At 38.8% G+C, this 21300-nt stretch overlaps 1 protein-coding gene across 2 annotated transcripts in view; it reads left to right on the top strand.

Moving 5' to 3' along the window:
• Positions 1-21300, top strand: part of NEK11 (NIMA related kinase 11) — a 250945-nt gene that overhangs the window by 27461 nt on the left and 202184 nt on the right. For both annotated transcript variants that reach the window (XM_076005375.1, XM_076005377.1), the window contains exon 4: positions 18287-18452. In XM_076005375.1, coding sequence (XP_075861490.1) covers positions 18287-18452 — 166 coding nt within the window. The remainder of the gene's footprint in view (positions 1-18286; positions 18453-21300) is intronic.

Below are 21300 nucleotides of genomic sequence, written 5' to 3'. Positions count from 1 at the left end.
TTGCTACCTGTTTGTTTTCCCTACTCTTGCTTTCCTTTAAAAAAAGAAAAACCAAGATTTCACCAACTTCACACAAGGTAACTTTAAAGACTGATAATACATTTTATCTCTCTTTTCTGTTGCCTATCACGTTTCTTGGTTCCAAGCAACAAAAGACTTAGCTGACTGAAGCCCAAAAGGAGTGTTTATTATAAATTTAATGGATGGGTCACAGATTCACCAGGAATTTCTAGAGGGCCAAACTAAGGACAGCTTCCCCGCCATCATCACTGGTGCTAGGCCCCAGGAACTCTACCTGGCTGCCACTGCCACCACCAGAGTGGCCTTCCTGAGGCCCCTGATTCTTTATGTTATCAGCACCTAATTCCAAGTCCAAGGCATCAGATTATAGAGTGTGCATTGTTCAATCAGTAGATCACTGAATGGATAGCGAAAATTCAGTGGGCACTGGGAACACTGGGTGCCAAAGGGCGTGCAAAAAAAAAAAAATCATGGGTCCTGTTTATGCCTTCTGGGAGCTTACATTTTAGGTGAAGAGCTGAGACATACAAAAACTGTTAGGCAACAAATTTCCCTATAACAAAGCAGTACAGTCTAAGGTGACAGAACATGTACATAGCAGGGTAACTGTAGTGTTGTGAAACACCACGAGAAATAAAATATAGAACATTTTCACACCCTCAAAAAGTCCCCTCATGCTCTTTCTAATCCTCCCCCATCTTTGGACCCAGGAAACAACTGATCTGCTTCTGTCATTACAGATAAGTCTTTTCTAGAGATTCAAAAGTAGATTTTTTTCTAGAGTAGAACCATATGGTAGGTACTTTTTTCGTCTGACTTCTTTCACTTGGCATGATGTTTTCGAGTCTTATCACCATGGCCTGATTAAACAAGTCATGGTACTAGCAGAGATGTGACTCCGCAGCTCTGGCTGTCAAGGAGAAAGAGGAACCAACACGTTCTCTCCTCCATTCTGCCCAGATCCAGGCTTCAATTCACCCCCACTCATGCTCTGGTAGGAGACTCAGGCATTCACTATAACTAGCTACGTAAAAGTAGACCAGAGAAGGCCAGGCGCGGTGGCTCACACCTGTAATCCTAGCACTCTGGGAGGCCAAGGCGGGCGGATTGCTTGAGGTCAGGAGTTCAAAACCAGCCTGAGCAAGAGCGAGACCCCGTCTCTACTAAAAATAGAAAGAAATTAATTGGCCAACTAATATATATAGAAAAAATTAGCCGGGCATGGTGGCGCATGCCTGTAGTCCCAGCTGCTCGGGAGGCTGAGGCAGGAGGATCGCTTGAGCCCAGGAGTTTGAGGTTGCTGTGAGCTAGGCTGATGCCACGGCAGTCACTCTAGCCTGGGCAACAAAGCGAGACTCTGTCTCAAAAAAAAAAAAAAAAAAAAGTAGACCAGAGAAATGGAAGTAAAGGGATCATCAGGGCAGGATGGGCCCAGTCAGTGAAGATAGCCTCCCAACAGAATTGGAGACTCTTAGATCCAAATGGAGCTTTTACATCATCTAATGTAAGTCCTTCACTATGTGAATAATAATTCAGCAAGGTAGTGTTCATTCCATTTCATCTCCTCTATGTCCTGAATTCCAGGTCTTGAATACAAGACAACTCTGGGCAGGTATCTGCAGGTCATCCTCCCTTTTCTCAGAATGTGATAGAAAGGAAGGGGACAGAGTGAGGAACAGAAATAAGAAAAAGGATACGGAGGTAGGATCATGAGTAGAGGAGGTAGACAGGTCAGGTTGGGGAATAATGATTAGTACAGTCCAGACAGATAGGGTCCAGTTGATAGACTACCTTGCATATGAGGCTTAATTTAGATTTTTGTCTGATGAGGAATTTAAGAGCTGTAAGATCTTTAGTGAAAGAGTGACATTATAAAAGTAGTCTTTGGAAAGTAATTATCCTTGAGTTTGAGGAAATAGAGTAATTCACCAGCCAGGAAGCTACTATAGTTATAAACTTACCTATATGACCCAGCAGTTCCACTCCTAGGTATATATCCAAAAGAAATAAAAACGTAGCCACACAAAAACTTGTACATAAATGTTTATAGCAGCATTATTCATAGTAGCTAAAAGGTGAAAACAACCTAAACATCCATCAACTGACAATGGTGGTATAGCTGTACAGTAGAATATTATTCAGCCATAAAAAAGAATACATGCTACAACATGGATCAACCTTGAAAATATTATGCTAAGTGAAAGAAGCCAGTCACAAAAGACCACATATTCTATGATTCCTTTTATGTGAAATATATGGAATAGGCAAATCTACAAAGACAGAAAATAGATTAGTGGTTGCCAGGAGCTGTGAGGAGTGGGGATGGGTAGTAACTATGGGTAAAGGGTTTCTTTGGGGATTGTATTGTTTTTTTAGGGTTCCCATAAAAAAGTACCACAGAACAGGTGGTTTGAACAACAGTAATTTATTTCCTCACAGTTCTGGAGACTAGAAGTCCAAGATCAAGGTGCCAACAGGGTTGGTTTTTCCTGAGGCTGCTCTCCTTGGCTTGTAGGTGGCCACCTTCTTCCTCTGTCTTCTCATGGCCTTTCCTCTGTGTATGTTCACCAGTGTGCCCCTGGTGTCTCTCTCTTTTTTCTTATGAGAACTCTACTCATATTGGATTAGGCCCCACTCTACTGGCCTCAATTTAACTTAATCAACTCTTTGAAGACCTTATCTCCAAGTACAGTTATATTCTGGGGTACTAGGGGTTGAGACTTTGACATATGAATTCTGTGGGTACACAACTCAATCCATAACAGGGATAATGAAAATGTTCTGAAATTAGGTAGTGATGATGGTTGAAAACCTCTGGGAATATACTAAAAACCACTGAATTGTACATTTTATAAGAGTGAATTTTATGATACATGAATTATATCCCACTAAAACAGTTATAAAAAAAATACAAACCAGATTGGACGTAGCTCTTGCCATCAATGAGCTTACAGAGCAGTCAGGCCAACAATAAATGTAAACAATCACTTTCAACCCCTTGCAGGGCATGCCAGATGTAGGTGCACTTCTTTTTATAAGAAAGCACATTTTTATGGAGTGGAGAAGAGAGAATATTGGAGCCAAACTTATAGGATACAGATGAATCTGACAGAGAAAGGGTGGAGAAAGGGAGTCCCAGGCAGAGGAAATAGTGTAAGTGAAAGCACAAAGGCATGAAAACCCTGACATGTGTAAAGAAGGAACTGTATGACATAGTCACCATGTCCCTTCTTAGTCTAATCTTCTCTCATTAATATTATCGAAGTTTAAACTGCTGGATAAAAATGACATTAATAATGAAGTGGAAAGGGCCCTGGCCTTAAAGTCAGACCCTCCTGCATTTATATGTCAATCTCTCCACTTACTTTGGACAATGACCTAAGCTATTAAGTATCAGTCTCAGTTTTCTTATCTGTAAAATGGTGAAAATATAATAGCTACTGTCTACATTTGTAAGCCTTAAATGAATGACACAAAACATTCTAGCATATTTTCACAAGTTACTGCTAGAAATATATTTGTTCTGTCTCTACTGTCCTTGTTTCTCTAACTATTTCTTGGACAACCTTGTTTTAAGACCCCCTGAACATCTTAATCATCATTCCTTGAGCTAACTTTGGTGACAATATTCCCCTTGAAATGAAGTTTCCATGCCTGAACACAACAGGCCTGATGAAACCAAGTATTGATAATAAAACTGTTCACACGTTTCAAAATCAGCTTAGAATATCAGGAGCTCTCTGGCAGTCACAGCATATTGTTTCATATTGAATCTGGGGAGGAACAATTCCCCTTCCCACACACTTTGTCCTCAGAGTTTTTATAGATGAGCTATTCTGCTCTTAAGCCACTAAAGCCATTCTTCTTAGACTTGAGGATTTGATTTTCCTGGGTCTAACTGTAAACTTCTGGTTTTACTTTGCAAAATTTAGTCTTGGTGATTTCTAGCTCCTGTTTCAGCTTCTTCAATCATTTTGAAAAATTGACTTTGCCTTATATCTATTTATTATGCTGCCTGGCTCTTTGCATCTTCTACAACATGGCAATTGTGTCTTTTTAGATCTTCATCCAAGTCATTAATAAAATGTGGGTGAAGATATTGTTAGGGATCCCGATGGTATTATAGCAGGTACCACTTTTAAAATGGACAGAAACCCAAGACTGCAGCATGTTTGATCTGCTTGTTTAACCAGCCATGAATCTACATTGTTTCTCCTATATTAAAAGGGTATCACACAAGACTCTTCTCTTTGACATCTGTTAACATGGTTTCATCAAATGGTCTAAAATCATGATATACCATGACTAATTGCTTCTCTCTGATCTACCAATCAAATAACACTCTCACAAAAAGAAATTAGGTTAATTTGGCTTATTCTCCATAGGCCCATGCGAACTCCTGCTGGTTGCTGCTTTATGGTTTTTTTTTTTTTGTTTTGTTTTTGAGACAGAGTCTCACTTTGTTGCCTAGGCTAGAGTGAGTGCCATGGCGTCAGCCTAGCTCACAGCAACCTCAAACTCCTGGCTCAAGCGATCCTCCTGCCTCAGCCTCCCAAGTAGCTGGGACTACAGGCATGTGCCACCATGCCCGGCTAATTTTTTCTATATATATTAGTTGGCCAATTAATTTCTTTCTATTTATAGTAGAGACGGGGTCTTGCTCTTGCTCAGGCTGGTTTTGAACTCCTGACCTTGAGCAATCCGCCCTCCTCGGCCTCCCAGAGAGCTAGGATTACAGGCGTGAGCCACCGCGCCCGGCCTGCTTTATGTTTTAAATGCTCACAGGCCATCTGTTTAATTATGAGTTCTTCACTTTTGCCAGAGATTTGTGTCAGGATTATTGCTGTACACTTTCTGAAAGATACTTTTCATGAAAATTGGAACATGTGCTTTGGGTGGGGGAAGGCAGCAGGACACCTCTCCCTTTTTCCTGATTATTCAGATTATAAACCATGTGCAGAGAATGTATTTCTGAGTTGTGTTCTCAGTGTGCAGCTTATTGGGATCTGAGTTCATAAATTCAAAGGCAGCATCCCATAGTGGTGAGGTGCTAAGGATTTAGAAGTGGGCTGTCAGTTTCATTATTATTAGGTGTGGTTTGTCACTTAACTGATTCTGTGTCTTTGGGGTAGTGTCTTAACACCTCTGTATCTCAGTTTCTTCATTTCAGAAATGAGGGTTGTGATAGTCTCTTTGAACAGTGCATGTTGCCAGACAACTGCTCTGTATATTGGCACTTACTATTGCCATAATTATCACCACTATCATTATTTTGATGGGTAGATGTTTTCTTATCATTGTCTCAGATCTTGGCCTTTGATTCTCTTTTTAGGATATTCATTTCCTTCTCTTAAGGTGCATAATGCTTTCTTAAAGCTTTTGCTTATTTGTCTCTGTCCTTCCATTGGATTACAAACTCTCAAAGGCAGAGGCTATATCTGTGACAACTAGAGTATCTCGCACAGATCAGGTACCCCATACACATGTACTAAATTTAGAACCTGGAATTAAGGTAAGAGTTGAGAAGCTTTTCTTAAATTAAATATCAAAGTACATTATTCCATATGTAAGTCAGAATTCTGTTTCTGAATGCATTCTACTTAAAAGTACCATGATGTCCTCCTTGGGGAACACCTCCACTGTTATATGACTAAAATTAAAACTGGCTTATGTAACGAAGGATCCAGAGATTGAAATACTCTCTTGTAATGGGCAAGAATTGCATCTATGACATTCCATCAATAACAGCTGTAGTATTAATAGTAATAACAGTAATATATTCCAAGAAGTTTAGAATTAAATTTGAAGCTCAACCATAGCAACAATTGTTGGCCAGCATGTTTGTGTTCTTCTTTGCCCTGTTTCTTATTTCCGTCTATTCTTGCTGGTCTTAATTTTCTGTTTTACTGTATAAGTTATGTCAAATAATTTGTGGAATGAGGCTGAGTATAAATACATTAAAGTAATAAATTATGTTACAAGAAATGTTTGAAGGGTCATTGGGCAACTGTACATTATCATACTCAAACAGAACAAGAAGAAACCAATGCAAATTGTAGTTTAAAGAATTTGGGCCAAAATATAAGGAAGATTTTCCTCATGGTGTTTTAAAACTGACAGGTTTGGGGGTCATATCAGTGTGGCTATGTAATATTCTCAGGAAGGCATATAGTATAGTCTTATAGCCTCTTTGAGTTCTGCTGTCTTCATCTATAAGATGAGGGGGCTGGACTAGCAGTGATTCTCAATTCTTTGTTGTCCAATGATATCTAATGGTTGATGGAACAGGGGGTTGGGAGTGGAAGTGGGAGGGGAACACATGCCCTCTTGCTTAGCCTGCTCTTCAAATGTGCTCTGTTCCCCCAAGCTTCTAGAGAACTCTGGGGCTCTTTGACACTCTTAGCCCTCGAAGTCATCTGGAACCCTGTCTTCTCTAAACCTTGCTATTCAAATTGTGGTCCCTGGGCAAGGAGCCTGGACAATCACCTGGGACCTTGCTAGACATGTAGAATCGCAGGTACCACCCTCGACCTGCCAAATCTGAAACAGCATTTTAACAGATCCTTTGGTGATTAGTATGCACAGTAAAATTTGAGAAGCACTGCTCTAAGACCCCATGTCCTTTCTTTGAGGCTTATTCAAGTATCACACTATGATTCTAACAATTTTTTCTTGTACTCTTATTAACATGAAAACACTTTGATCTGTCCTCAAATAAATTCCAGAATCTCTGGAAAAAGAAACTGGTGGAAGAAAACCACATCCAAGACTATTTAGTGTCCTTTGCTCAGTGTTATGACCAGGGTAGATCCCTCCTGATGAGTTCCTGTGACATCTTGGGCAGGCAGCACAAACTGCACAGGAGGAGTTCCTGTGAAATGGCAGCAAGTGCTAAGCATCTGGAGCACTTTATTTAGCGAGGCTTCCCCCTCCCCAACCCTCCTGCCTCTGAAAATGAAGCCTTGTATAAGCAGAGACAGGCTAGCTAGGGCTTTCCCTGTCTCCTCTTACACAGTCCACAGTGACTTTTTGCATGTTACAAATAAGTGACTAAATCTATAAGGTGTCATTTAGGGAAACCAGATCCTTCCTGGTAGTAGATTCTAATTTGCGCTTTGCTAGTATAGGTTAAGCCCTGGCTTTCTAGGTGTACAAAAACAGACTTTTATTTCTATGTAAGCAGACCTCAGCAAAAATGTAAGACCCAGAATCAGTTGCTTAAACCCTGTAATGGAAGTATGCTAATACAGAGTTTCATTTTCATTCCTTTCCATCTCAAAATTAAATACAGTAACAACTTGCTTTATGCTATAGTTTGCAAGTTTTAGCTAAAGTCCATGCATTGCACATACCATGATGATGAAGTAGAGACTGAAATTTAGAATACAAACTTTTTGCTGCTTTGGCTGTCTTAATGTTAACTCGAGGCCAACTGACACTGCTAAAAATAAGATTAAGAAAAGTTAATGGAAAAAAATGGTAAAATAATTTAAAGAGGTTTATTCTAACCCTAATATGAGTGAACATGGCCCAAGGAAACACAGTCTCAGAGGTCCTAAGAGTTTACAGAGATTTATTTCATTAAAATGCTAGCTTATTTTTTCATTTTATTGTTGGAGCACCAAACTTCTTGCCTAGATCACAATTTAATTTTACTTTAAATAGTTTTTATCTTTTTGTCAGTTTTTCCTTGTCAAGGAAATGGAGCTAATCGGTTTTCATTGCTTCTTAAAACTTAGTTTGTCACTGTATCCTGATTTCATGGTTATATGATTATCTCATTGAAATTCACAATTCTAGTATTTTTCTGTAATGTTCAAAATAAAAACCTGACATGAATTATGCATTAGAATATTGCATTTTGAATATTAACCTAACATTAATTGCAAATTTGGAGCATATAACAATCGTAACGAAAGCTAACCTGATTATCTATGGTAAATTATTTCTTCATATCCTTGCTGACATTGTTATGTTCCTTAATTTCCTTGTTGACACAAACAGGATCTTCATTTGCTTTAAGCTCAGTACCCTTCAAAATGTGAAAGAGAGAATGAGCGATTTGTTGCCTAGAGTCCTCTGTTATCAATATTTATTTTTGCTTTTAAGGCATATTACTTCTCCATTGCTTAACAATGTTAAATCAAATGAGTTTTGTGCAGTTGAACTTTTATAACACTGGCTCTCAAACACACAAAATTATACCTACATGGTTGTGGCACCTCGGACAACCTCAAAAATGTAGATTTTTACCACCTTCTAGGAAAGGTAAGTCCTGAGAAACATTCTCTCCTTCCCCTCTGTATGGTGTCTTTTTCCAAACCTCCAAATCTGGGGCTTTATAATTGGCAATACTCTTGACTATTGGTAAGATTTCTGTAATTCTTAAATGTAATGAAGAACAGAAATAGTTATTATTATTAGTGCCTCACCAAAAGCAAGACCATAATTCCAATCACTATGATGAGTTTTTGTTTTTCCCTTTTTCTGCAATGTTAAAAGAGGGAAAGAGAGTAGGTAGCAGAAGTTTTTGTTCTTTGAAAAACTTGAGGCTGTCTGTCTTAGTTATTAGACACAGAGCTCTCTACTAAATTAAGAAGGGGGAAAACTGCTAAATTTGGAGACAAAATTCTGTTCTTTACAGATGGTGGTCTGTTTCCTGTAAGAGGTAAGTGGTGGCTCTGCTATAACTTGCTTATGCCATTGGATAAATTATTTAATGTCTCAGGACTTTCCTAGGTTGAGATGTTTTCATTATCTGCTCTCTGAGGGTCTTGACCAACTTTAGAATTCTTCAAATACATAGAATATGTTCCAAAACTAGAAAAGAAGTTGAATAAGGGGATAAAATTAAGAAAACCAAGTAGCTTTGTCCTTTTCTTGGGCCAGGCCATTATAGTGGATGCTATCATTTCTCTGAGACATGAAACATCTGAGCAAAACCTTTTTTCAAGTTGGGATATCTTTGTCATTTTTCTCTGTCTATGCTAATGTCGATGTCAGCTCCCATGGATAATTCAGCTTCTAGCTAAGAGCTATTCCAACAAGTACGTTGGGAAGCAAATTTTTATAAATTTCCATTTTCTGATTGATGCTCAGCTGATGTTTCCATAAGGGAAAAAAAACCATGCACAGGAGTTGTGACTCCTGCCACTTTCGCAACAGTGTTTGGAGTGCTCCTGATTTTGATCATTCAATAGTCAACAAACATTTGCAGAACATCCATTAAGTGCCAAGAATTGTGCTATACCATGGGGATATAGAAATAAACAAAATTATTATAATTATTCTCAATTTGGGGACAGAGACAAATAAATATGAAAATACATAATGTGTGAGTTGCTATGGTGGAGTAAGCTGAATTTTGAAAGGTGAGGAAATTGCAAGCTTAGTTCCATTCAAACACATCAGATACTACCAGATGCTGGGAATTCCATGTGTTGCCTTTAGGGTGTCTGCAGTCCCATAAAGGAACACACCGTGTGAACCAAAAATGTAAATTGATGTGGTCATAAGATGCAATGGGATCAGAGAGGAGAGGCCCCTGATTTAGACCTAAAGGAGTCAGGAAAGGCTTTTACGTGAACACTTTTCATGTAAATAAATGTTAGTCATATCTTGGAACTTTGTTTTACCTTCCAAAATCATAATGATCAACCTCGTGGCTCTAGCACCTAATAACTTTGTTCTTAATTTCTTAAGTTCGAGGCTTCAGACTATGTAAAACAAAGTAATTCCTTATATTAGTAATTTTTCTATTACCAGAGAAGTATAGAAGAGGGCATATTTATTACTGCTTCTTAAAGTATGTTTTTTTTTTTCGAATTTTTTTTTTTTTTTTTTTTTTTGAGACAGTCTCACTTTGTTGCCTAGGCTAGAGTGAGTGCCATGGCGTCAGCCTAGCTCACAGCAACCTCAAACTCCTGGCTCAAGCAATCCTTCTGCCTCAGCCTCCCAAGTAGCTGGGACTACAGGCATGCGCCACCATGCCCGGCTAATTTTTTCTATATATATTAGTTGGCCAATTAATTTCTTTCTATTTATAGTAGAGACGGGGTCTCGCTCTTGCTCAGGCTGGTTTCGAACTCCTGACCTCGAGCAATCCGCCCGCCTCGGCCTCCCAGAGAGCCACCGCGCCCGGCTAAAATATGTTTTTAAAAATTTTTTGGCAAGACGAGGAAGATCAAATCTCTTAGGAATTCTTTTTTCTTGGTCTTTTTCATCCCACTATTTTAAATCTATATATTTTATTTTTTGATTAGTGAATTAACCATGCTCTTTGCTTTAGTCTTTTCCGCCTTGCCACTCATTTTAGATTACCTCCTGATTGCTATCGTAACTTATATATTATCACCTAAGGGAAGGAGGAGAACAGCAGTGGAATTTTAATCATTTTGAGTCCTGATGTTTTTTTAATAACTTAAAAATTTTGATATATGAAAATTTTGAATTAAATTTTCAAATTAAAGAAATACTGTATTGTCTTAGCTTCCAGATTTACTAATAACAAAGAATTTCTAGTCATATATCCAAAAATATTTTTCTCACTATAAGTTCTTTTCTGTATAGTTCACTTTGTCATGATTTTTTCAAGATTTATATTAATGCTCAAGTAGAGAAGAGGCAAGTTTTACCTTTTATTCAGTTTAAATCAGGGAACTTATTAAGTGCTAAGTAAATGCAACATAGCTTCTGTTCTCAAGGGGCTTATCTTTCTTCTAATCTTTATGTACAGCACAGCTAAACCTAACTTCATTCTTTGGGTTTTTACAACCTTAAGCATTAACAAATGAGTCTAGTATTTGCAGTACTACATTCTTCACCTCTGCTTATAATCTCTTCTTTAAACATCTCCTCTTCCTTCTTGTAGCAAAGTGTCAGTATCAGAATATCTTCTTTCCAGACCATATGATAGTGGGGGTATGGGAGGGTGACTGTGGGGAAGCAGCCATTAGTGTCTCTTAAAATAATGAAGCCAAATATTCAATGATTTTGCCCATCTGTATAAAAAAGAAAAAAAAGAATTGCCCGGCCACGTGTCTCAAGGTGTGAGTGAGAAAGGTAAAGGAGAAGAAGAGTCATAACTGGTGTTGAGGGGGAAATTGGAATTGACCCTACTGCATCCTTAGTTGTAAAGACAACTTTTAGAGTAGAAAGTAAAAAGAAGTTCAGATTGTCCTCCATAAAGGGAATCCACTCATGTCTGGCTAAAAGAAGAGGGAAGGGCAATTTGTTCTCAATGAACTCTTTCATGAGACAGTGCCAGCCACTTTAATGGAGGCTGTGATTTAGAAATGGGGGAAGATATTGCTGCCTTGTAGTGAATGCACAAATACATGGGCTTTTCCAACACTGCCAGAACAATGCAGGCTTCTGTAGGTTCCCAGCTAATTCACACTCCCTCATGCATTTTCTGGCTTGGCTATAAACTCTTTGGTCAAGTGTTGGGGGACAGGGCTTTGCACAACAGAGCAGTTAGAATTTTATCTTTTCTCCATGTGACCTACAAGGAGCTCTCAGGAGAAGTGTGGGCATGGTCCATTCTGAAGTCAGCTCTGTTCTTGCACTGACACCAGAAGGTCTCTGCAGAGAACTCCAGTGAGTACTAGTCCTATATCCAGTCTTAAGATGTCCTTAAGTCATTTCTATTTTTCTTATTTATACAGATGGGAAAAGCCAAAGATTTCACATGATTATGAGATATATTTTATTCAGGCAATATTTGTCTTCAAACCTCCTACTCTTGAAATTTCTGCTTATCCTCTTTTGTTCCTTAAAAACAAAAGGCAATTTGCAAAATTTGTTATAGTATCAGCATTGAAACACAGTGTGCACCATCTAGGGAATGGACGCACTTGAAATTCTGACTCAGGTGGGGCAAAGGCAATATATGTAACCTAAACATTTGTACCCCTGTAATATGCTGAAATAAAAAAAAAAAAGGAAACACTACATGGAAGTTGTCACCACAAATGAAAATATAATCTACACAGGAGCCAGGAATAGTATATTTGCCAAAAAAAAAAAAAAAAAAAAAAGTCTGAAATAATTCTACTCTTATTTCTTTGTTTACTAAATGTATTATTTATTAATTTATTTATCATTAATTATTTGCAATTCTGCTTGAGTTCTCTTTCCAGCCATTAGGGTCCCCTGTGCTCTGGCAAGGCAAAAGGATGGAGGAATTAATAGTCCCAGGGAGCAGTCTTAGTGAATAGTGGGAGTTGGTGGGTTGCCAGCTAAGCCTCCTCACTCATCACCCATTGGGCAGGGGAACACTGAGGTCCATGTTCTACACTAGCTCTCAGAGGTCCTCGACAGTATTAAGCTCCAGTTACCCACAGTGGTTGCTGTCTTGGTTATATACCCTTCGATGGCTTTCTTCCCTTCCTTGTCTCACGTCTTCACTCTCCCATGACTTCTCATGCTGATGTCTGTCAGGGGTGCCTGCAGTTTGCCAACCATGTAGTGCACCATGATGTCATTTGACCCCTGGTTGTGTCCAAAGACCCTGCAACATGCTGTGATCAGGGGTGCAGAGGAACAGACAAGATGAATTGGAGAGTTCTAGCTCACAAATGAGCTGGATCCAGGGATTTAATTATTAAAAAACAAAAAGCAGGCCGGGCGCGGTGGCTCACGCCTGTAATCCTAGCTCTCTGGGAGGCCGAGGCGGGCGGATTGCTCGAGGTCAGGAGTTCGAAACCAGCCTGAGCAAGAGCGAGACCCCATCTCTACTATAAATAGAAAGAAATTAATTGGCCAACTAATATATATACAAAAAATTAGCCGGGCATTGTGGCGAATGCCTGTAGTCCCAGCTACTTGGGAGGCTGAGGCAGGAGGATTGCTTGAGCCAGGAGTTTGAGGTTGCTGTGAGCTAGGCTGACGCCACGGCACTCACTCTAGCCTGGGCAACAAAGTGAGACTCTGTCTCAAAAAAAAAAAAAAAAAAAAAAAAAAGCAATGCATATTATGGCACATGGTGATGCCCATTAAATAATTTTGTCCTTTTATCTGAATACAGACTTAAAAATATTTTTTGATTTGCCAAGGGAAGGAAAAACAACAGAAATATAGTAAAATTACATCTTTAGTAGCCTCTCTACTAACCGCTACTCTGTTTTGTCAGCTACTCCTTTAGGTACCTTTGGTTCCTGGCTTTTTCATTTTTTAAATCAATGTGCCACTTTCTTGAATAAATATTACTCTTTGCCATTATGTTTTTTCATGCCTCTTTACTTTTTAGAGTTTATGTCATATTAAGAGAAATCAAATAACTTTAAAACAGGATGTTTTTCACTGTCATATTTCTATGTACCTATACATTGAAAAAGCAATACTATGGCCTTAAATTACCCTTTTGAAGAGTCTAAGACAAAACAAAAAAAAAATTAACCCAAATGAGCCAAACCTTTGGAAATTTAGTTTTCATTGCCCCAAAGTGTTTACATTGATTTGTGGTAACACCTGAAAATGCTTCTGTGATGAATAATTGCATTGGCCAGGGCACCCAGATGCAAATAAGAACAGCCACTCTCTGCCCAGGTTAAGCAGAAAGGGATTTGTTCCAGAACCCAGATAGCTCACAGTAGCAGTGGGAGAGGAGGGAGAGCAGGCTAGAGGCCAGAACATCGCTGCTGAAGCGCCCTGCTGCCCCTGACCCCAGGGCCATGCTGTGTCTGGTGGCACATATATCAGCAAAAGGGAAACCCTGTGCTGCCCTGTTTCCTTATGAGGCTCACACCGACATCAAAGTCTCAGGTGGGTGCCGCTGACTGGCAGAACCTAGGTCACACACCAACACCCAAATTCCAGGAAAATAAGGAGACGTAGGTTTGGTTTGTCTGTTTGTTTTTCTCTCTCTGGGCGAGGCAGGATTCACAGCCCAGGGATCTGCTACAATGTAGGGAAGCTGTCTGAAGAAGCTGGCAGCCACAAATGACAAGTGTCGGTTGCGATAATGTTTCATGAAAATAGCAGCGATCAAATTGTATAAGCTGTTTGGCCTCTACTGTTAAAAAAATATGTGTAGCAAAAAGATTGGAAGGAAATACACCAAAATGTTAATATTCATTATCTCTATGGTGGATTGTGGGTAATAGTTTTCTTATATTGTACTTTCAAATTTTTCTATAATGAAACTATTTTCTTATAAATTAGAAAAAATGGGACCTTCCCATTTAAGAAAGGTGGATAAAAATAATTGCTGCCTTGCTAGATGGATGCAAAATTGACTTTAAAACTCCTAGGCATATTTAATAATCTGTCTTTGTTAAACAGGTAAATGATGAATCAAAAAAGCAAACAAAACCCCAAAACTTCTTCTCATCTAAGTTGAAGTTAAAATGTATTTTTCTGTGGCTTTGTCCTAAGTAGGTACCGTAGTTGCTGATCACATCAGTCTGAAATCAAAAGGGCCTCAGACATCCTTTACCCCAACTTCATAGAATCCATTTCAGTTTGAAGTTTTTAAAAGTACAACCATATATATATACACATATATATACACATACACATTCATCTGTTTAATATCTTTCTTCCCCAGCAGACACAAGGGCAGGGACCATGAATCTCTAGTGCCCACTACACTGTAGACACATAGTAGGTATTTACTAGTATATGTGCAACAAATGACTGTTGATGGTTAAACCACAAGAAAAGGGACTGTAGATCATTATGTCTACTAACTGCAAAGCCTTTCAGTCCCACCAGTGAAGCCCTCAATGAGGTAGCTCTGACTGCATAGGACATCATTCTGCTGCTCTACACACCTTATTTGGATACTGGGTATTGTAGGGCTGTCTCAGGCCCATCTGTTTGCATGCCCCTTGAAGAACTTTCTGCAGCTCCTACCTCTTGTTGGATACAAGAAAATGTGGGGGATTCTGCAATTTTCTATGTCCTACTTTGGAAGGAAAGCAAAAGTCTCCTGTTCTCAGGCCCTCTTACCCATATTGGAGTTCTCTTCCTACTCCCTCTCTGGACCTGGCCTACAGCAAAGCAACTATTTTCAAGAGCTTAACAGTTCCTAATTTTCTTACCTGCTTCTGACCCTCTTCCCTTTACCTTTTCTGGAAGAGGGTCCCTTTCTCACCTCAGGGCAGGGAGAATGCTCACCTGCTGATCAAGTGTTCCTCCAGATCCTTTCTTTTTAGCCTTGATCTCTCCTTTGGGAACTAGACAGCCAGGGATTTGACTCATATTCTCTGTAGTGATGTCATCTTTTTCGTGAGGCAATGTATGCTGCTGGTTGACCAGGGAAAATGTGGAAAGATCCATGGAAATCCGAGGAAAAATAACCCTTGCTTAATATCTCAAAAATATCTTCTCCATTTGTACAAAACGTGGGCCAATTTCAAGTGAGTGAAATTAGCCATAGTTATCCCAAATTTCCAAAGTTTGTCAGTTCACTAATGATTCTAGGAAGAAAGAAACATGCCACTCGGGAAAGAGAATAGGAAGTTTGCAAATAGGTGAGTCTCTAGGGATGCCTGTTTTTGCTGCTGTCACAGTTTCTCCCGTGTTGAGGCTCTGATAAAATAAATATCTGTCATGTTATTTAGGAGTGGGTGACAGGCTGAGAGTCACTGAGCAAGTGACAAGCTGTCCTTGACTTGGTAGGTTTCCATGCTGTCTTTGGCTGATATGGATCTCGTATTAAGTGACATGCAATGAGAGTTTCCTCTATCAGTTTAGTGACATGATTTTAGGCAAGGAAGGTATAATGTCTCTGCATCAGCTAGAGATGATTATAAAAATAGATATCACCTGTCTTAATAGCCCTACCTTCATCTGCTAAACTGTGGGCAAATGAGATTTTATGCTTTATCATCAGGCTGCCAGACAGGGCTCAGGTAGCTATATGTAAAATCTCATGCTCTGCTGCACAATAGTTGATGTTGGCAAGGAAAAATTAAGTATCTTGAAGGTTTTTATAGCATTTATTCCTTCACAGCAAGAGAATATTGCAAGTTTGTGTAGGGCTTTATATTGTCATGCTTAACCACTGTGACTTTTACAACTGCATGCTAGCTGGGGCACAGTAAATTACTGAAAAAGCTCTCTGAAGATGCCATTGAGCTTTGCCTGCTGCTTTGTAATCTTTAGAAGTGACAGAAAAACATAGCCTCATATGCCATTTCAAGCTTCTTTGGGTATACTAACAGTCTGAGTTGCCCCTCCTTATAACATTAGGTCATTCGTAACCAAATTCTTGATTGAACAGTCTTTCTATAGAATATATTACTAACCAATGTGATTGGAGCTGGTAGTTGGTTAAATAAAAGAAACTATTTTAAAATAAAATGACATTAATTAAAACATTTCTATCAACTTAAAATATACTATTATACATTTTCTCCAATTTTTGGATGTACAGCCAACATCTAATGCCCTCTGGTTAGAGGCCCCTTCATCTTTTTTAGTGTAAACCATCCATAATATATCAAGTTGTTCAGGTTTGTCTTCTGTAAAACGGAATAAGAATTTGGCAATCTAAATTCAGAATACTAGGGAGGAGGGAGCAGCGGATGGGTATATACAACCACAAAGAGTAAGATGTGCAACATTTGAGGGATGGACACGTTTGAAGCTCTTACTCAAGGGGGGAGGGGGCATGGGCAATATATGTAACCTTAACACTTGTACCCCCATAATATACTAAAATAAAAATAAATAAAAAATAAAAATAAATAAATTCAGAATACTAGATTTTACATTTTTGACCAGTTTTCTATAACTGTCTTGTCAGTTACTGAACAGCTTTTTTTTTATAACTTGTCATTATCAAGTTTTTTGATAAGCATTTGACTTAGTTTTCCTAGCAAAGATAACTCTCATGCTCACCCTTTATCCATTTATGTTATATTTAACTCAGAAACATACAGTAATGAACTCAGCTGGCACAAACAGGCTTGGGAACAAACACAATAACTCAGGTAAGCGTACATCTCAACTGAAAGGGCAGACGTTCACATGTGTGCCAGAGACAGTCTACTGGCTGTGGGCGTTCCCGGTGTCAACGGCATCTGTCAGCATCTGGCAGAAAGGACTGGAGAAGGATGGTTAATCTATTAGTTGGTTAAAGGGCTTTTGATTAAGAGAGTTTCCACTGTAAATACACGTTTTATTGGTATGCATCAGTAGTACCTCTAAAAGAACGTTTTTGCAAAATGTTTTTCTAGTACAGGACCTGCAGAACTTGCCTTAATGAACTGCCAAAGCTCACTTACAATCAGCAGAATCTCTCTGCACGCATAATTGGAGTTCTAAAGAACTTTCCCCCAGCAATCTAGTTTACACTGCAGTACTATAATTAGTTTGTTCATCAGACTATTTTTTTTTTTTTTAGATGGGAAGAAATAATGTTTTGGCCACTCCTCACTGAGTTATTACAATTTTAAAATTAAAATTTTGGGATTTAGTGAGTCCATTTATACATTCTTCCATTTATACATGCTAGAGATCCTAAATACCTCTTCAATGTTTTTAGTTATTTTTTTTTTCTCTTAAATACTGGTAGTAATAAAGTATGATATGCCATGGATAGTTTAAAAAAGAAAATAAATAGATACTAGTCCTACTGATCTTAAACTGATAGATTTGGAAAATTTTAGAGCTGAGAGAGTGAGAGAAGTATGTGTGTAAATACATAGTAATACACAAATAAACACACAGAGAGGCAGAGACAGAAAAGGAAAGAAATAGGCAAAGAGATAATGAGACAGATATGAAGAGACAGAGTGACAGGTTTTATATATAAATATAATAGATTTTTATATATAGAGAGAAAGAGACAGACAGACACAGGGAGACACATAGACACCAAGATAGGAATAGAGAAAAATAAAAAAGCAGAGAGAAACAGGGGAAAAGAGATATGGAAAAGTGCCAGAACACATAGCGAGAGAGAAAGAAACAGAAGTAGACACCATGAGAGATCAAGAAAAACCGAAACATCCAGAGGGACAGAAGAAGGGCCACCCCAGAAATGTTGCTCAAGATTAGCTTCATGTCTGCCCTCTGCAAAACTGTAGGTCATACAGATGTGGAGGCCAGAGGCCTTGAGGAAGCTGTGTCACTGACTGGGATATGAATGCAGACCCAGGGCCCACTGGGAGACACAGTGTCAATACCAGACCTCTGACTGAGTAGGCCACAGTCTGGGCATTAATTAGGTGGCCCTATACCACTTACTCATATCTGTTAAATGTGCTTTGCAGCTCTAATGTATTTAAACTTTTTTTTTTTCTTTTGGCTGCAGAAAAGTACTGAAGGAAATCTCTGTTGGACAACTAAATCCAAATGAGACTGTGCAGGCCAATTTGGAAGCCCAGCTACTCTCCAAGTTGGACCACCCAACTATTGTCAAGTTCCATGCAAGCTTTGTGGAGCAAGATAATTTCTGCATTATTACAGAGTACTGTGAGGTGAGTCTCATCTTCTCTCTTAGAAGTCTTAATAAAAATCTGTTGCATGGTAAAAAGCCTTCTCAAAAGTGCAATGATCAAACCAGAAGTTGAATGAACTATAAAGAGCTGGGATGTCATGTCTTACAGCTAAAAATGATTATCTCCAGGTAATTGAAAACTTGTTTCAAAGGCAGGATTTTCCTTCCTTTAACAAACTTGGTCATAATGAATATGTTTTAAGGAGAAATTTCTACCAAAGAATGCTTCAACAATTTTTTTAGTGGAGTACAGACAGGCACATCTCCTACGATGGCCCAATGCTTAGATGGACATTTAAATATCCCAACAGAGGCCTGGACAGAGTAGAGATACATCTCCTGATTTTTGGATTCTAGCTCTATGATTTATTTTTTCCACTAGAAATTTGCAAATGGAAATGTGGCTAATTTCCTGCACAGAAATCCTTCATATTTATCAAATTGTGATTTATGGTTTCAGGTATTTGCAATTTTCCTTACCACTCTGTTTTCTCCAAGTGATAGCTGTGTATTTTACTGAGACCTAAGTAAGTGTGAAACTGCTTCGAAAGGTGCAAGAGGGGAAATTAACAATGTTTAGCTATAGTAAGGGTCATTGCTAGGTAAAGGGAGGCACACGGATTGGATCATCCAAAGATGACCTTGCTCAGAAAGTATCTCCTAGAATATTCTGTAGGCTAGGTTAGCCAAATGCACCTTGGGAGAATTTGGTACTATTCACACTGCAGGGTGAATTTAGTCAGTTCATCATTTGGGTGTTGCTGGAGTCTCCCAAAAATGATACTGGGAAGAAGGAAGATGATCTTTAGAGTAGAAAGCAGGCCTATTTGGGTCAGAAACTTTGGGCAGCCAGATACAACTTGAGGGTGCCATGTGTTTGAGAGACAGAAGAGACAGGAGAAGGAAAAGAAGCTCAGAAGGAATACAAATAGCAACAAAAACCAACCTTGCCTGCTTTATACATTACCTGGTGTATCACCCCAAATGAAGCCAATAGCCAAATTAAAATATCTGAACAAGTTTGAAATAGTCCATGTGTTGGCCATTCCCCTCAGATCACCCTCACCAGCTCAGCCTTATTGAGTATTTCCCAATCCAGGTCTTGACCCTGCTCTGCTTGGAGGAAAGTGGGGGAAAAAAAGAACCAGGTTGCTTGGAAGTCTACTTCTTCTTCACCCAATGAATTGTTAAGAAAATCAGTAAGGTGATGATGCATGCAGAGTAGTGATTTTGAACAGCTGCTCAGCAAATATGCCACTAATCCATGCAAAACTACAGATATTTGCATAGGTAGCTACACTATGATCCACCTGCTATAATTTGATCATTTTTCATCATTAGCACTTTCTGTCAAACTTTATTATTTTAGAAACAACTGCCTTCTACTGCTTGTAACTATTACTGCTACCTCTATTGCTGCTTTTGGCATATTGAATTTTTAAAGATTTCTTCCAGGTCTTAGAATATTATAAACTGTAACTGTCCAATAGAGCTTGCTGTGTGATGGAAATGGTCTATATGTGTGTTATCTAATACAGTAGTTACTAGTCACACATGGCTCTTTAGCATTTGAAGTATGGCTAGTGCAATTGAGCAGCTAGATGTTAAGCTTTATTTAATTTTAATTAATTTAAATTTAAATAACCACATGTAGCTAGTGGCTACCATTTTGGATATGCTTCTATAACTTTCTTTACCTCCATTAATTAAAAATGTTTTTATTTTAATGTAATTTTAAAGTACCAGAAAAGTTACAAGAATAATATAGTGAACTCCCATATATCCTTCATCCAGATTCTCCAATTATTATTTTTCCATATTTGCATTATTGTTCTATTTATTTTTCTATCTTCTCTCTCTCTCTCTCTCTCCCTATCTCTATCTCTTTTTCCTGAACTATCTGAGAGTAAGTTGCAGACATGATACTCCTTTGTCCTAAATACCACTGTGAGTATTTTCTAAGGCTAAGGATGTTCTCTCACATAACCATAGTACTATGCTCAAAATCAGGAAATTAACACTGATACAATGCTGGTATGTAATCCAGTGGTTCTCAAAATGTGATCTGAAACCAGGAGCATTAGCATCACTTGGGAACTTGTTAGAAATAGAAATTCTTGGCTTCCATCCCAGCCATACTGAATCAGAAATACTGGGAATGGGGTCTGGCAATTTGTGTTTTGTGAAGTTGGCCAGGTGAGTCTGATGCACATGGAAGTTTGAGAATCACCTATCAAATAAATTCACAATCTATATTCAAATTCAGCCCATCTGTTCTAATTATGTCCTTAGTGAGGACATTTCTATAAGAATGTTATTTGTTGTGCAGGATCCAATCCGGGGTCCTCTGTGTTAGTTTTTAAATGATGGCTTGTTTCCATGGGCTGAGCTGCTCTCTTGGGAGGGGGCGTTGCCATGGAGACGGCTACAGGCAGTGCAGGAAGACAGCTGCAGGGCTCAGCTGAGCTGTCACTGCCACTTCCCTGACTCCCAAGGAATGACACGCACAGATCACTCCCTTCTTAACAGAGATATTTCTCATCTTTAGACCCACATTTACTCTTAACTTGCACAGACCTGGCATTATCCTCTTTTTATTAAGGTAAATAATAATATAGGAAATGGCAGGTGGCCAAACTTGCACCTCATAGGAAATGCCATCACCATTGATTGAAATGGCTGATCTTTTTACATTCAAGGTCCCTCTTCTGTAATTTAATTGGGGGCCTTTCAAGACCAAAATATAGAAATGCATTGGTGAGGCCTTTACATCTACTACTCAACCCTTTGGGCACATCACATCAGATTATGAGTGTAAAAAAGCAAAC

The sequence above is a fragment of the Microcebus murinus genome, chromosome 1, assembly GCF_040939455.1.
Source record: "Microcebus murinus isolate Inina chromosome 1, M.murinus_Inina_mat1.0, whole genome shotgun sequence".
NCBI lineage: Eukaryota > Metazoa > Chordata > Mammalia > Primates > Cheirogaleidae > Microcebus > Microcebus murinus.
The sequence above is the reverse complement of the archived record's forward strand: the minus strand, read 5'-3'. Positions and strand labels throughout refer to the sequence as shown.